Below are 16,776 nucleotides of genomic sequence, written 5' to 3' on the forward strand. Positions count from 1 at the left end.
AGAAAGAAGGAAATCCTGCCATTTGCAACAACATGGATGGACTTTGAGGGCATTACGCTAAGTGAGGTAAGTTAGAGAGATAAAGAGAAACACCGCATTATATCACTTGTATATGGAATCTTAAAAAGCTAAACTTGTACAGAGCATAGAATTGAGGTTAGCAGGGATTGAGGAGTGGGAGAACTGGGATGTTTAAGGGTACAAACTTGAAACTAGTAGATAAACACATTCTGGAGATCTAATGTATAGTAAAGCAGTTATAATCAACAATATTGTATTATAAACTTCAAAAGCGCTAAGAGACTAGACCTTAATTGTTTTTACAATAAAGAAATGATAGTTATGTGATATGATGGAAGTATTAGCTAATGCTAAGATGTTAAACATATTGCAATATACAACTGTATCTAATCAATGCATTGTAAACTTTAAATTCATACCATGTTACATTCAACTATATTTAATTTTTTTTCAACGTTTTTTTAATTTATTTTTGGGACAGAGAGAGACAGAGCATGAATGGGGGAGGGGCAGAGAGAGAGGGAGACACAGAATCGGAAACAGGCTCCAGGCTCCGAGCCATCAGCCCAGAGCCTGACGCGGGGCTCGAACTCACGGAGCGCGAGATCGTGACCTGGCTGAAGTCGGACGCTTAACCGACTGCGCCACCCAGGCGCCCCTGCTATATTTAAATAAATAAATTTAAGAAGTTCTCTGCACATTTTTATCACATTATTTGCTATTCTGTTATTGAGCTGTAGCAGTGTTTGCCTTTTAGAGAATTTATAGTTAATATTTATTATAATTATTGATACATTTGACTTAAATCCATGAAATAGAGATACAGTCACATTTATCTCACTTGCACTATTACATTTTCAATCCTCTTGCTTTGTTTTGGCTTAATTTTTATTATTCCATTTTTCCTTTTATTATCTCTTACACATTCTCATACTGTCTTAGGGGTTCCCTACAGATTCCAGCATGTACCCCTTACTAAAATCAAAATCTGGGGGGTGCCTGGGTGGCTCAGTCACTTAAGCATCTGACTTTGGCTCAGGTCATGATCGCACAGTTCGTGAGTTCGAGCCCTGCGTTGGACTCTGTGCTGACAGCTCAGAGCCTGGAGCCTGCTTCAGGTTCTGTGTCTCCCCCTCTCTCTGCTCCTCCCCTACTCATGCTCTGTCTCTCTCTCAAAAATCAATAAACATTAAAAAAAATTTTAAACCAAAATCTGTACATTTCCTGAGCAATTAAGGGAAATTCAAAAATTTTTATTCCATTTATTTTGATTTGTGTATTTTTTCATATATTTTGCTTCTGCATATATTTTAGGCCTAGGCAGGTGTGATTGATAATGATGATGATGATTTTGTACAATCAACAGTAATTTAGACTTACCCATTTATATATCCATTCTGTTCCTGTTTATTCTTTAATTTCTAATACTGCCTCTGGAATCTTAACTTTGCACAAACAACCCCCTTTAATATTTTCTTTAGTGAAGACCTAATGGTGAAATTTCTTGGCCTTATAGGTCCAAAAATGTTGCTATTTTTACTTAATCTTGATAGATTGACTTGATACACAGGTTTAAGTTGGCAATTATTTTCTTTTAGTTCTTTGAATACATTATTCCATTGCATTCTGATTTCCATCATCTCTGTTAGCAAGTCACTTGTAAATGTTATGTTCCCCCCCTTTTTAATGTTTATTTATTTTGAGAGAGAGAGAGAAAGGAAGAGACACGTGTGCATGCGAGTCAGGGAGGGGCAGAGAGAGAGGGAGAAAGAGAATTCCAAGCAGGCTCCACATTCAGCACAGAGCCCTATATGGTGCTCGATCTCACTAACTGAAAGATCATGACCTGAGCTGAAATAAAGAGTCAGACACTTAACCGACTGAGTCACCCAGGTGGTGTCCCATGTTCCCCCTTTAAACACAATGTTTCTTCTCTTTGGATGTTTTGAAGACTTTCTCCTTGTCATTAATTTTACTAGCTTTGCTGTAATATACTTACGTATGTTTTAATTTACCTTCATAAATTTATGTTTATAAAACTTTTTTTTTTAATTTGCAGGTTGATCTTTCTTCAATCTTCTAACATCCTTCAGCCACATCTCTTTAAGTACTGTTCAGCCCCATTCTCTCTCCACCCTGTTTTTTCACTCCAATCAGTCTTTTTCACTATGTAGTCCACGTATCTCTTATGGTCCTTCTTCTGACATCCATCTTTTTGCTTCTCTATGGCATCACTGTAATATTTTCTTTTGACAAATTTTTTACTCTCTTTTCCTTTACATCTTATCTATTAAGTGAATATTATTTTCAGCTATTATGTGTTTTGGCCTAACAAATCCATCTGTATGGTTTTAAAGTCCCTGTCTGTGAAGTCCATTATTTGGCTTTCTTGGTTATCTAAAGTAAGTTCTTGGTATTTTGTCATCCCCCTTCACCTGCCCATATACTCATCTGGTTGTCAGATATATTAATGTGGTCTTTCACTTTTTTTAAATGTTTTTGAGAGACAGAGAGTACAAGTGGGGGATGGGGACAGAGAGAGAGGGAGACCCAGAATCTGAAGCAGGCTCCAGGCTCTGAGCTGTCAGCACAAAGCCCGTCACAGGGCTCGAACTCATGAGCCGTGAGATCATGACCTGAGCTGGAGTCAGACACTTAACTGACTGAGCACCCAGGCACCCCGTACTGTGATATTTAATGTGAAAAACTGTAGATATAATTAGAGACTCTGGGTGATGGGACCTTTCTCCAGATCGGATTTGCTCATGCTTCTGTTAGGAAGATAGGCTAAAGGAGCTGGAGATCCCACAGTAGGCGGACTCATCTAAGGAATATATGATCTGAAGCTTGGCTTCAAACTGTACAATGGAAATTCTACATGTACCTCAGCCTCACGCCTTTCAGAGTCCTGACTGAAAGTGGGTTATTGCCCAAGGTCTCACCTCCTTCCTAGGGCCAATTACTGCAGTATTTGTCAGTGTACTACTATTGACTCCACAGAAAGTGATGCTTGGTTTTGTACCACGTCAGCACCTCCTTTAAGAATTGGCAATTCCTATAATTTGAGCAAAAAGCAGCATCGATGACAGGCTCGCTTCTTTGAGCATTCCTTCTTTTTAAAGTTTGGCTTCCAAATTTGCCAGTACCCATGCAAATCTTCGATGCCTTTTAACAGATTTATGATTTTTAGTATAAACCTTATTGAAATATAGTTCATGTAAATGTGTTCATTATAAGTGTAGAATTACATGAGTTTTGAAAACTATGTACAGCAATGTAAACACTACCAGAATTAGGAAGTAAAGGTATTCCATCATTCCTCAAAATTCTTTTTGCAGTCAATCCCCTAACACCCAAGTCCCAAATGGATTTGTCTTCTATAGTTACAAATTACAATTTGCTTTTTCCCTTTTCTAAAATTTCATATGAGTGGAACTGTATTAACATACGTTCTCTTTTGTGTCTAAACACGTTTAGAACTTCATCTATATATTTACATATATCAGAAATTTGTTTCCTTTTACTGATTAGCATTCCATTGTGCAGATATATCACAATGTGTTCATTCATTTACCTGTTGACAGACATTCACATTATTACCAGTTTATAATTATTATTAATACAGCTGCTATGAAATACCAATATAAGTCTTCTGTGGACAAAAGTTTTCATTTACCGTGGGTAAATATCCAGTGGACTCATATCATAATTGTAAATTTGAGTTTATAAAAAACCATCAAAAATATTTGAGTGGTTATAAATTTTACATTAACCAGAAACATGTGAAAATTCTAAGTGCTCCATATTTAGCAATATTTATAATTGTCAGTTATATAATTTTAGTAATTCTAGTTGGTGTGTAGTATAATTATATTGATATTTCAATATGCACTTCTCTAATGACAAATAATGTTCATTACAATTTGATATGCTCATTGACCATTTCTTGATCTCATGTTACAAAGTATTTGTTTAAATCTGTTCCCCTTCTTTATGGATCTTTATATTACTGGATTAAAAGAGTACTTTATATATTTTGGATATAAACCCTTTGTAAGATATATATTTAAAATGTTTTTCCCCACTCTCTAGTTTTCCTTTTCATTTTCTTAGGGTGTGCATAGGGCTCCCCAGAGACACCTATGTGTGTGTGGGGTGGGAGGTGTTAAAGAGTTTTTAAAAAATTGTCTCACATGGGGCGCCTGGGTGGTGCAGTCGGTTAAGCGCCCGACATCAGCCAGGTCACGATCTCGCGGTCCGTGAGTTCCAGCCCCGCATCGGGCTCTGGGCTGATGGCTCAGAGCCTGGAGCCTGTTTCCGATTCTGTGTCTCCCTCTCTCTCTGCCCCTCCCCCGTTCATGCTCTCTCTCTCTGTCCCAAAAATAAAATAAACGTTGAAAAAATTGTCTCACATGATTGTATGGGCTGGCAAGTTGGAAATCTATAGGGGAGGCCAGCAAATAGGAAATTAAGGTAGAATTTGATGTTGCAGTATTGAGTCCAAAATCTCCATTGCAGAGCAAAAGACTGAAAATTCACTCAGAATTGTTATGTTCTTGAAGTAGAATTCATTCTTCTTGAGAAACTTCAGTTTTTGTTCATAAGACCTTCAACTGATTGGATGTGGCTAACCCACATTATGGAGGATAATCTGCTTTACTGAGAGCCAACTGATTACAAAAGTTAATCACTTCTAGGGGCGCCTGGGTGGCTCAGTCAGTTGAGCATCCAACTTTGGCTCAGGTCATGATCTCATGGTTCATGAGTTTGAGCCCTGCATCACTCTCTGCCCCTCCCTCGCTCGCTCTCTCTCTCTCTCTCTCTCTCTCTCTCTCTCTCTCAAAAATAAACAAAAACATTAAAAAAAATTTTTTTAAGTTAATCACATCTAAAACAGTACCTTCACAGCAACATCTGGATTAGTGTTTGACCAAACAACTGGGTACCATAGCTTAGCCAAGCTGGACACAGGAAATCAATCATCAGAGTGTCTGAAGCAGAAAATTTTAATTATGATAACTCTAACTTATCCATTGTAATAACTCAAGCCTTTTATGTTACATATATATAAAACTATGTCTACCCCCAATACTGCTAAAATTACTCATACTTTTATAAATTTTATAGTTTTAGCATTCTTAAATGGATGTCTATATAAAGTAAATATTTTGTGTGAAGTATTAGATTAAGTGGCAGTTTGTTTCTATTTTGTTATTCAGTTGTTTCAGCACTATTTGATTTAAAAAAACTCTTCTTTTTCATTGAATTTTTTAGAACCCATGTTAAAAATACATAGACCAGATGCATTATTTTCATAGGTTTTTGTAAGTAAGACTCATTTTCTCACCTCCTGCTTCCAAAACTAGATTCCTGAGAAAGAGATTTATTTTAAATAATTGGCTCACCTGGCAAGAATCTGTGTATTTTCAGCCCACTTTTTCAAACTCTAAACTTGTTCCTCAAAAGTGTCTTGGAGAACACTTTAGGAACAGTCAAGTAAGGACTTCTGAATATCCACTCTGAGAGGGGTGTGGTGGGGCGGGGGTGGGGGGGGTGGGGGGAGAGAACAGTGGCAAATGGTCAACGTCAACTTTTTCTAAACTTTGGAAATCACCCAAGGCTTCAAGAAGCTGGAGAGCATTTCTTCAAGAACAACAAGTGAATGTCAGTAAGAACTGTGAGCTCTGAGGATGCTCTTTCCTAGTCGCCTCCACAGATCAGTGGTAGTCTTAAAACTTAGAGGCCTAAGAGCAAGAGCAACTAAAGAGAAGGGGAGGGGGAGGGGAAGGGGGAGGGGGAGGGGAGAAAAAGAAAGAAAGGAAAGGAAAGGAAAGGGAAAAGGAAAGAAACCCCAGTGTAGTAGGTACTGAAGGGACAATTGTTTGGGAAGTTTCCAAAAAAGCCCACTACCAGAGAACTGTCACTGTTTGACCTGTCTGGAAGCTTCCTGGAAATGCCCATTCACCAGCTTTGAACTGACTTAGAGTTCACACAGTGAGGAAACATCTGGCTGTTAGTCAAAAATAAATAACAGCAATTGCGTCAAATTGCAGCTGCCTCAGGCAGAAAAACTAGGAAGGGCTAGAAAGATGGCCAAGAAAATTATATCGGAAAATCCAGGGAATCGATGTGCACAAATGGTTACACGTAGAGGTCTAGAGGGCAGAATACACATGCAAGCAGGCATGGAAGCTCAGGAAGACAATGTAAAAGACCCTAATCTCTCACAAGCAGGAAATGAAAGCTAAGAAAGAATTATAAACCACCAGAGCACCGAGGGCATGCTGCAACATGTACACAGAGCCTGTTTTCAAATGGGGACGATTCATTGCTTTAAGGCATTGTTTTGAAGTTTTTTTTTTTTTAATTTTTTTTAATGTTTATTTTTATTTTTGAGAGAGAGCAAGAGCACAAGCAGGGCAGCGAGAGAGGGAGACACAGAATCCGAAGCAGGCTCCAGGCTCTGAGCTGTCAGCACAAAGCTTGATGCCGGGCTCCAACTCACAAACCGCAAGATCATGACCTGAGCCAAAGTCAGACGCTTAACCAACTGAGCCACCCAGGTGCCCCGGCACTGCTTTGAAGTTTCTGCCAATCACTGGTTGACTATGAAGTTGACCAAAAATATTGTCGGCTCCGGCTCCACACTAGACAGAATAGGGAATGCGTTGTATTGATCCAGATAAGTAATCAAACAGCAAACTAACAAGCTTTTGGAAGTGGGGGGGGGGGGGGGAGGGAGGGGGGGGGGCTGATTTCTAGAGTCCCTATATTATATTATGTAAAATAACTAGTTTTTGCTCTGGCCCTCAGCCTCCACTGTCAGCGGATTCTGCCTGTGCCGCAGGGTCAGGGCCTCTGGTATGTCCCGGGGGAGTGTCCTGAAGCTACTATACCACACCTGGTGGCACTAGACAGTGTTCGGCCTGGGTGGCCTGGTGCTCTGCAGTGCCGGACTTCTCTACCTGGCCTGCTGTGCGGCTCTTGGCCCTAGCCTGCCAGAGGCCGCAGCCCTCCTCCCGCTGGGCCAGCATGGGCCACCACCTTCCTGGCGGTACCGTTGGCCCGTGTGCCGTGGGCAGCCACACAGCACTGTGTGGTGCACCACACAAAGGAGGCGGCCGCACGGCCCAGCAGCCAGGGTGACATGTGGGCACATTCTGCCAGTGGGCACAGGCAGCCTGGGCGCCGAGGAGCGGCTAGCCCTGACACGCGAGCAGGCACAGCACGGTGACCTGCTGCTCCCCCGGCTGCACCACGTGTGTGAGAACCTCATGGCCAAGGTACCGGCCACACTGGTCTGGCTGGAGGGCATGTGGCCTTTGCATTCATGCTAAAGGCGGATGCCGACGCATTTGCGGGGCAGGGCGAGCTGCTGGCAGAGCTGTGCACACGTGACCCCAGGGACGGTCACCATCTCAACTGGGGCTTCCTTTTAGGCCGCGGCAGTGCCAAGCCTCAGGGCCACTGGCACAAAGCCATCTGACAGCTCTGTGACTACTACCTGCCGTACACGCCGAGCAGCGGCTCTGCGCTCTCAGCAGACCTGGTGCACTACCTGTGCCGCAGCTTGAGCACTTGCACACGTGGCACAGCGAGGAGGTGTCCCTGGGCACCTGGCCGGCATCAATGGGTGTCCGGCACGAGTACGACCCCTGCTTCCACACCGAGTCTAAGTCCAGCGGCTGTAGCGACCTGTACCCAGTGACACGCAAGCTGAACCTGGAGGACATGCTGAAAAAGCGCAAGGCCCTGATGGGAGAGGACCACCTGTGCAAGCAGGACACGCAGCTGCGCCTTTCCTACGTCTTCGACTGGCGGGCGCCTCCCCCACAATGCTGTCAGAGGAAGGAGGGCCTCCCCTGAGCTGCAGCCTAGCTGACCTGCCACAGTCACAACAGCACTGTTGGGAGCCAGGACAGATGCTTTGGGAGGTGGCCGGCACAGCCAGTCATTCAGGGGCCGGTGGGGCAGATGATGAGTGGCCTCCCACTGGCCTCGCATGGACAAAGCTGGCAGGTTCTGGCTAGTGGTTCAAAATGAGTCCAGCGCCCAGGAGACCTGGTTTATTCAGCGCCAAATGGGGTTTTCAGGCAGAAGCCAAGCAGCAGTGGGCAGCTCCTGGATCCCAACTCTGGTAGGCACCCTGGGCTGTACACCCCAGTGGCCACCATGGGGCCTCACTCAAAGAGCATCTTGTTCGGGGTCTGGGAGACCCATGGTACTTGCCAGGACAACACATGATGTCCAGGTACAAATGCTTGTCACTGGATTTCAGGCAGTGTTGGCCTAGACTGGGAAGATGTCCGGTTTGGGGTGTGATGGCAGACAGCAGGGGCTTGCAGCCCCACCTCAGCCTGTCCGCTTGCTGTTCTCTCCCAAGGTAGGGGCAAGCAGCCAGAGGCTGGAGCTGACAGGCGCTTGCAGACCCTGACCCCAAAGAAAGAATCTGGACTTGTTCAGGGGTGGGGACTGTGTCATTTCCTACATCCTGCGTTGACCATCCACCTAGGAAATCCCTGCACCAAGAGCTGTGGCTGTAGGGAAATGACCCTTGGACCCTTACATGTTGCAACTTAGCTCTGTGTTGCACTCCAATGGCGTTTATCAAAATTGCTATAGATTTCCTGCGTTAGGTTACCTTCTTTAATATGTCACGTTGGTATCTTTTGTCATGTGTAAGTTTAAAATTTAACTTTGTGTTATGTTACTTAGCTTCAATGGTATTTTGCTCTGTGTTGCTCTAGAGTGAATTTGTGACAAATGTAATTCAGGGCTAGCCTGTGACTTATTTATAAATAACGTAAATTTGTGTAGATGAGGGTTTAAGTTGGGAATGTGTGGGTCTCAGTATTTTTAAAATTATTTAAGGGCAAATTTTTCTTCAGAACGTGGAATTTGTGGATTAATCCATTTTTACAACTTGCGTTGTAGAGCCATTGCTGCATGCGTATTTAAATGTGGAAGAATTCTAAAACTGTCAAAAAATGAAATAACTAGTTTTTAACAAAAATTATGAATCATGCAAAGAAGTAAGAAAGTACAGTCCACACAAAACAAAACAGTCACTAGATACTGTCCCCAAGGAGCTCAAATGTTGGAATTACATGTAAAAACTTTAAAATAACTGTTATAAATATGCTTAGCAAATGAAAAAACATGTTTAAAAAATTTTTTTAAAGCATGAGAATAACATCTCACCATATAAAAAACTTTCAATGAAGAAACCAAATAAAACTTCTGGACAGAAAGTTCAATAACTGAAATTAAAAAGCCACTAAATAAGGCCAACAAATAATTGGAACTGGCAGGGAAAAATAGCAGTAAGCTTGAAGATAAGTCAATTGAGAGGATCTAATCTGAGGGATGAAAGAGAAGAGGGAGGAGGGAAGAGAAGAGGGGACAAGAGGGGAGAAGGGAGGAGAAGAAGAAAAAGGGAGAAGAAGAAGAAGGGAGAAAAAGAAGGGAGAAGGGAGGGGGCGGACAGAGGGGGAGGATGGAGGAGGAGGAGGGAGAAGAAGGAGGAGGAGGGAGGAGAAGAAGGAGAAGGGAGGAGAAGAGAAGAAGAAAGAAGAAAGAAAGAAAAAGAAGAAGAAAGAAACCCAAAATGTCAGAGTCCACTGAAACACCATCAAGTGCACCAGATGTACAGTAAAAGAGTCCCAGAAGGAAAGGAGAAAGGGGCACATTTCAAAACTATTTTGAGACCAATTAGTTCCCAAATTTAAAGCAAAATAGTAATCTACTTATCCAAGAAGCAATGAATTTCAATTACAATAAACAAAAAGAGATTCACACATAGTCACATCAAAGTCAAACTGTCAAAAGCCAGACTTATATATACATTGAAAGCAGTAAAAAAAAAAAAAATAATAATAATAATAATCTAATTAAAAATGTGAACAAGAAATGAACAGACATTTCTCCAAAGAAGACATCCAGATGGCAAACAGACACATGAAAACATCACTCATCATCATGGAAATGCTAATCAAAACTAAAGTGAGACCTCACACCTGTCAGAATGGCTACAATCAACAACACAAGAAACATGTGTTGATGAGGCTATGGAGAAAAAGGAATCCCTTTGCACTGTTGGTGCGAATGCAAACTTGCGTACCACTGTGGAAAACAGGTTGGAGTTTCCTCAAAAAGTTAAAAATAGCACTATCCTATGATCCAGTAATCACCTTACTGGGTATTTACCCCCAAAATACAAAAACCTTAATTCAAAGGGATACATGTGCTCTTGTGTATATAGCAGCATTATTCACAACAGCTCAATTACAGAAACAGTCCAAGTGTCCATCTACAGATGAATGAATAAAGAAGATGTAGTTTATATACACATCGGTATATCATTCAGCCATAAAAAACAACGAAATCTTGCCATTTCCAACAACGTGGAGGGACCTAAAGAGTATAATGCTAAGCAAAAGAAGTCAGTCAGAGACAGACAAATACTATATGATTTCACTCATATATGGGACTTAAGAAACAAACAAAAAGGAGCAAAGGGAGAAAGAGAGAGAGGCAAATCAAGAAACAGACTCCCAGCTATAGAGAACAAACTGATGGTTACCAGAGGGATGGGTAAAATAGGTGATGCGGATTAAGGAGTGCACTTGTCATTATGAGAATACTGTGTGATGCATGGAATTGTTGAATGACTATATTGTACACCTGAAACTAATATAACACTGTATGTTAATTATACTGGAATTAAAATTAAATTAAATTAAAAGAATGTAGTAGAAAACAATTACTCCTAAGGGATCCACATTTAGATTAACCACTGACTTCTCAGCAGACATCATGAAGACCCATGAGCAATGGAATGACTTATTCAAAATCAAAGAAAAGACCATCAACCAATAATTCTAAGTCCATAAAAACTATCTTTCAAAAATGAAGGTGAAATTAAGATCATCCCAGATCAAAACAAACAAACAAACAAAAAACTGACAATCTGTCTCTAACAGGTCAGACATGTATGCAGTTGAATCTTCTATTCATAACTGCATAGAAGAGTAATTACAAAATTGTGTTGAAGGGCTTAAAATTGACGACCTTATAAAGACATAATGTATATGAAAATGGTACCACAAATGCATGGGGAGATAACATAGCAATACTGGAGCAATATGTTTGTATACAATTGAAATTAAGTTGGTACTAATGTGAACTAAAATGATTTAAGTTAAAATGTACTTATAATCCCAGAGTGATCACTAAGGAAGTAAGTAAAAAGTGACACAAAAATACATAGGAGTTAAACCAGTAGAATAAACAATATCTATTCTTAAAATTTTTTTATGTTTATTTATTTTGAGGGAGAGAGAGAGACAGAGCACGAGTGGGGAGGGGCAGAGAGAGGGAGACACAGAATCTGAAGCAGGCTCCAGGCTCTGAGCTGTCAGCACAGAGCCTGACATGGGGCTTGAACTCACGAACTGCGAGATCATGAGCCACCCAGGTGCCCAACAATACCTATTTAATACATAAGAAGCCAGTAACACAGAAATGGAGAAAAAAATAAAGACACAGAAATGTAGAAAACAAAGAGTCACAAAATGGTAAATGGTGCAGTAAGAAGCTCCAAGAATCCATCCCTCCAGCAAAACCAATACTGAAATGATAAAAACTGTCAAAAATCACTATTTTGGAAACCTACTCTAGTTGAAAATTTGAAGTGATCAGTGGAGTCCCTGAAGAAGAAAGAGGCTGGTAAATTTAAATGCTTGGCATTTAAATATTGGTAAATTTAAATGCTTGGCATAGTAGTTATCAGCCCTAAGCCCCAGCCATGCAGAAGCTAGAAATTGAGATTCTGTTCCATATCCTGCTGTGGCTTGTTAGTTCCAGATGAGCTTTGTCCTCCAAAATCTAGGTTTACATTTTAATCTGATTGGTTTGGTTATTCATTTAAGAAATAGCACAGAGAGTGACCATTTTAAACTCAGACAGAAGTGATTTCTACTGTCTGAAGAAAGAATTTAAAGGGAAACAACACTTGTATTTTCCTTTTGGGTCCAAGTATTTAAAGAGAACTCTGTCAGGGCACTGGCTAAACATGTAGATATTAAAAAAGAGACATCATGGTAAAACATTACAAGGAATACAAAATTTGAAAAAAATTTTTTGAAAAACCTTTTTTTTTTTTTTTTTTTTTTTTTAAAGAGAGAGAGCATGCTCACCCAATGCAGGGCTGGATCCCACAACCCTAGGATCATGACCCAAGCCAAAATCAAGAGTTGGACATTCAACCGAGCCACCCAGGTGCCCTGGAAAACTCACCTTTTAAAGAAACAGTAATTTTGCAGGAAGGTAAGATGGCAGAGGAGCAGGGTGACCCTAAGCTCATCTCTTCACTTCAACAGCTAGATTAATATTGAATCATTCTGAACACCCAAGAAATCAATTGGAAATCTTAGAGAACAAAGCTGCATTTCTACAAACCAGAAAAACTACTCATAGAAGGTAGGACCTGGGTAGAGTTCATGGGAGAAAAGGGCTGCAGTCAAACCCCAGGGGAGGGAGCCCTGACTGTGTTGGGAATAAGGAGAGAGAAAAAGCACAGAAAAAAAAAAAAAAATGAAAACATGCACAGAGGACTGTACAAGAAAACTACTCCCCAAAACCTTTGACAAGGAAAAATACAACACTGCCAGTCTTCTATAAACAACAGAGTGCAGATTCCAAAGTCTTGGAGGTCTATGAAATTGTGGTTCATGCATGGGGAGCTGAGCAGTGTTCTGGTGGGAGAGCAGTGTTGAGCCCCAGTAGCAGAAAGCCTGAGGGTCCCCAGGGTCACACGGTGAGAAGTGATTCTCCTGTTTGGAGTGCATTTTGGAGAATGATATAGCCTCTCCACAGACAAAGGGCCCTGTGGGCATCATCAAGCTATCCTGCTCACCATAATAGGAACAAAGATGGTGACTGAGAGCAGCAATCCCTGGCACCAGCTATGTGTTGTGATTTACCATAAACTCTGATAAAATGCACGGTTGGGTGACGGTCTTCTACGGTCTTCTATGACAAGATGGCACTAGCCACAATGCAGTATTACCCTCCCCCCAGAAGACCAGTATGGGTCTTCTACAAGGGTCTCTGTACAAGGGTCTCTGTAGCATGGGGTTTTGAAACACAGCCACGCCTGAGTTAAAAAACAGGAGTGCTGTGGCATTTGGCAGGCTGACAGCTCAGAGACAAGATGAAGGTGGAGATCTGATGGAAACCAGGGACACAGGTGGGGTCACTGTTTGAGTGTCTCTGATGGCTCACCGAACAGGGATGACTGCATTTCCTGCTTCCAAGAGAGAACAGGGTAAAGAATGTCTTCCCCTTATCCACCAGCTTGAACTATCTCAGCTAAACAGCACCACCAAGCAGACAGAAGCCACTACACCAAGCACTACCTTCCTGTTCCCTGCAGGCACGTCTCCACTACAGCAATTGCACCTGAGAATCAGAGTAGCAGGTTCCTCCCCCAGAAGACCAGCACAAACCCCTCATCCATAGTGATTTAGTCTACTGATCATAAACTGCTACAAAGCTTCACCTCTAGGGGAAAAAGGATCTTGCTTCCTTTGTTTGTTTTTTGTATTTGTTTCACTATTTTGTTTTGCTGATAGAGAAAGCAATTTTTAAGTTTTTAAAAATTTTTTACATATTTGTTAATTTTATATATGTATTTAAAAATTGTAATGTAATCCATTCCTTTTCTTTCTTTCTACCTTTTTTCTATCAAGCTTCTCATAACAAGCAGACTAAAACACACGTAGGATCTAGCTTCCTTTGTGTACTTTATTTTTAATTTAATTCAATTTTTAGGTTTTATTTTGTTTTATTTTGCTTTTGTTTCCCTCTGTCTCCAAAATGACAAGATGGAGGAATTCATCTAAAAGATATTCACTTAAAAGGAACAGGAAGAAATAATGGCCAGGGATTTAATCAATGCAGATATAAGTAAGAGGTCTGAACTAGAATTTAAAACAATTATAAGATTATTAGTTGGGCCTGAAAAAAGCACAGAAGACACTAGAGAATCCCTTACTGCAAAGATAAAAGAACTAAAATCTAGTCCAACTGATATTAAAAATACTATAACTAAGATGAAATCACAAATGGAGGCCATAAAATCAAGGACAGTAGAGGCAAAGCAGCATATCAGTGATACAGAAGATAAAATCATGGAAAATAGCACAGATGAAATGAAGAGAGAAAGAAAGGTCATGGACCATGAAGGCAGCCTTAAGGAACTCAGTGACTTATTAAAATGCAATAACATTAACATTCGTATCATAGGATGCCAGAAGATGAAGAGAGAGAAAGAAAGAGGGCAGAAGGTTTATTTGGCCAAATTAAAAAAAAAAAAATTAATGTTTATTTTTTTGAGACAGACAGAGACAGAGCACGAATGGGGGAGGAGCAGAGAGAGAAATAGAGAGAGTGAGATAAAGAATCTGAAACAGACTCCAAGCTCTGAGCTGTCAGGACAGGGCCTGACGCAGGGCTCAAACTCATGAACTGTGAGATCATGACCTGAGCCAAAGTTGGACACTTAACTGACTGAGTCAACCAGGTACCCTTGACAAAATTATACCTGAAAACTTTCCTAATCTTGGAAGAAAACAGACATCAAAATCCAAGAAGCACAGAGAATTCCCATTACATTCAACAAAGGCTGATCATTGCCAAGGCATATCATAGTCAAATTCACAAAATATACAGGCAAGGAAAGAACCCTGAAAGCAGCAAAAGGGTAAAAAAAGTCCTTAGCCTACAAGGGAAGACAAATTAGTTTTGCAACAGATCTGTCCACAGAAACATAGCAGGCCAGAAACAAGCTGCAGGAAATACTCAACGTGCTGAATGGGAAAAATATGTGGCCAAGAATTCTTTATCCAGCATGGGTGTCATTCAATATAGAAAGAGAGATAAAGAATTTCCCAGACAAAAGCTAAAAGGTTCATGACCACCTAAAAGCCCTGCACAAAATTTTAAGGAGGACTCTGAGTGGAGAAAAAAAAAGACCAAAGCAACAAACACTAGAAAGGACCAGAGAACATCACCAGAAACACCAACTCTACAGGTAAAACAATGGCACTAAATGTGTATCTTTCCATAGTGACTCCGAATGTAAATGGACTAAATGATCCAATCAAAAGACACAGGGCATCAGAACAGATAAAAAACAAAAAACAAACAAACAAAACAAGATCCATCTATATATTGCCTACAAGTGAGTCATTTTAGACCCAAAGACCCCTGAAGATTGAAAGTGAGGGGATGGAAAACCATCTATGATGCTAACGGATGTCAAAAAAACCAAAGTAGCCATACTTACAAGAAACAAATTAGATTCTAAAACAAAGATTGTAAAGAGATAAAAAACCCCCGCGGGGGGGGCATTATATCATATTTAAGGGGTCTATCCATCAAGAAGCATTAACATTTGTAAATACTTCTGTCCCCAACATGGAACCCCAAATATAGAAATCAATTAATAACAAATGTAAATAAACTATTGAAAATAATACAATGTTAGTAGGGGACTTTAACACCACCCTTACAACAATGGACAGATCATGTAAGCAAAAAATCAGTAAGGAAGCAAGGGCTTTGAATGACACACTGGACCAGATGGACTTAACAGATAAGCAACAGAATACACACTCTTCTCGAATGCACATGGAACACTATCTAGAATAGACCATATACTGGGTCACATATAAGTCCTCAGCAAGTGCAAAAAGATTGAGAGAATATTATGCATATTTTTAGATCACAATGCTATGAAACCTGAAGTCAACTGCAAGAAAAAATTTAGAAAGTCCTCAAGTACATAAAGGTTAAAGAAATTCCTACTAAAGAAAGAATGGGGGGCGCCTGGGTGGCGCAGTCGGTTAAGCGTCCGACTTCAGCCAGGTCACGATCTCGCGCTCCGTGAGTTCGAGCCCCGCGTCAGGCTCTGGGCTGATGGCTCAGAGCCTGGAGCCTGTTTCCGATTCTGTGTCTCCCTCTCTCTCTGCCCCTCCCCCGTTCATGCTCTGTCTCTCTCTGTCCCAAAAATAAATAAACGTTGAAAATAAATAAATAAAGAAAGAAAGAAAGAAAGAAAGAAAGAAAGAAAGAATGGGTTGGCCAGAAATTAAAGAAATAAAAAATATATATATGGAAGCAAAAGAAAATGAAAACATGATAATCTAAAAACTTTGGGATATAGCAAAGGCAGTCGTAAGGGGAAATATATGGTAATTCAGGCCTATCTCAAGAAGCAAGAAAGGTCCCAAATACAAAACCTAACCTTACACCTAAAGGAGCTAAAAAATAGCAAATGGGGGCGCATGGGTGGCTCAGTCGGTTGAGCGTCCGACTTCGGCTCAGGTCACGATCTCGCGGTCCGTGAGTTCGAGCCCCGCGTCGGGCTCTGGGCTGATGGCTCAGAGCCTGGAGCCTGTTTCCGATTCTGTGTCTCCCTCTCTCTCTGCCCCTCCCCCGTTCATGCTGTGTCTCTCTCTGTCTCAAAAATAAATAAACGTTAAAAAAAAAAAATTAAAAAAAATAAAAAAAAAATAAACAGCAAATGAAGCCTACAGCCAGAAGAAGAAGGAAAATAATAAAGATAAGAGCAGAAATAAATGGTATAGAAACAAACAAAAAACAAACAGTAGAACAGATCAATGGAAGTAAGAGCTGACTATTTGAAAGAATTAACAAATTCACAAACCCTTAGCCAGACTCCAAAAAGAA

The 16,776-nt window shown here is 40.8% G+C and overlaps 1 protein-coding gene across 1 annotated transcript; it reads left to right on the top strand.

Annotated features, from left to right (window-relative positions):
- Window positions 1-6,206: 6,206 nt before the first annotated feature.
- On the top strand, window positions 6,207-8,837 carry B3GALT6 (beta-1,3-galactosyltransferase 6). Its single transcript, XM_040456540.1, is given in 6 exon segments — window positions 6,207-6,227; window positions 6,936-7,011; window positions 7,014-7,186; window positions 7,188-7,329; window positions 7,332-7,589; window positions 7,592-8,837. Coding segments are annotated over 6 exon segments (966 nt in total). The 3' UTR covers window positions 7,888-8,837.
- Window positions 8,838-16,776: the final 7,939 nt, after the last annotated feature.

This window comes from Herpailurus yagouaroundi, unplaced genomic scaffold, assembly GCF_014898765.1.
Source record: "Herpailurus yagouaroundi ecotype Mexico unplaced genomic scaffold, PumYag 77, whole genome shotgun sequence".
Lineage (NCBI taxonomy): Eukaryota > Metazoa > Chordata > Mammalia > Carnivora > Felidae > Herpailurus > Herpailurus yagouaroundi.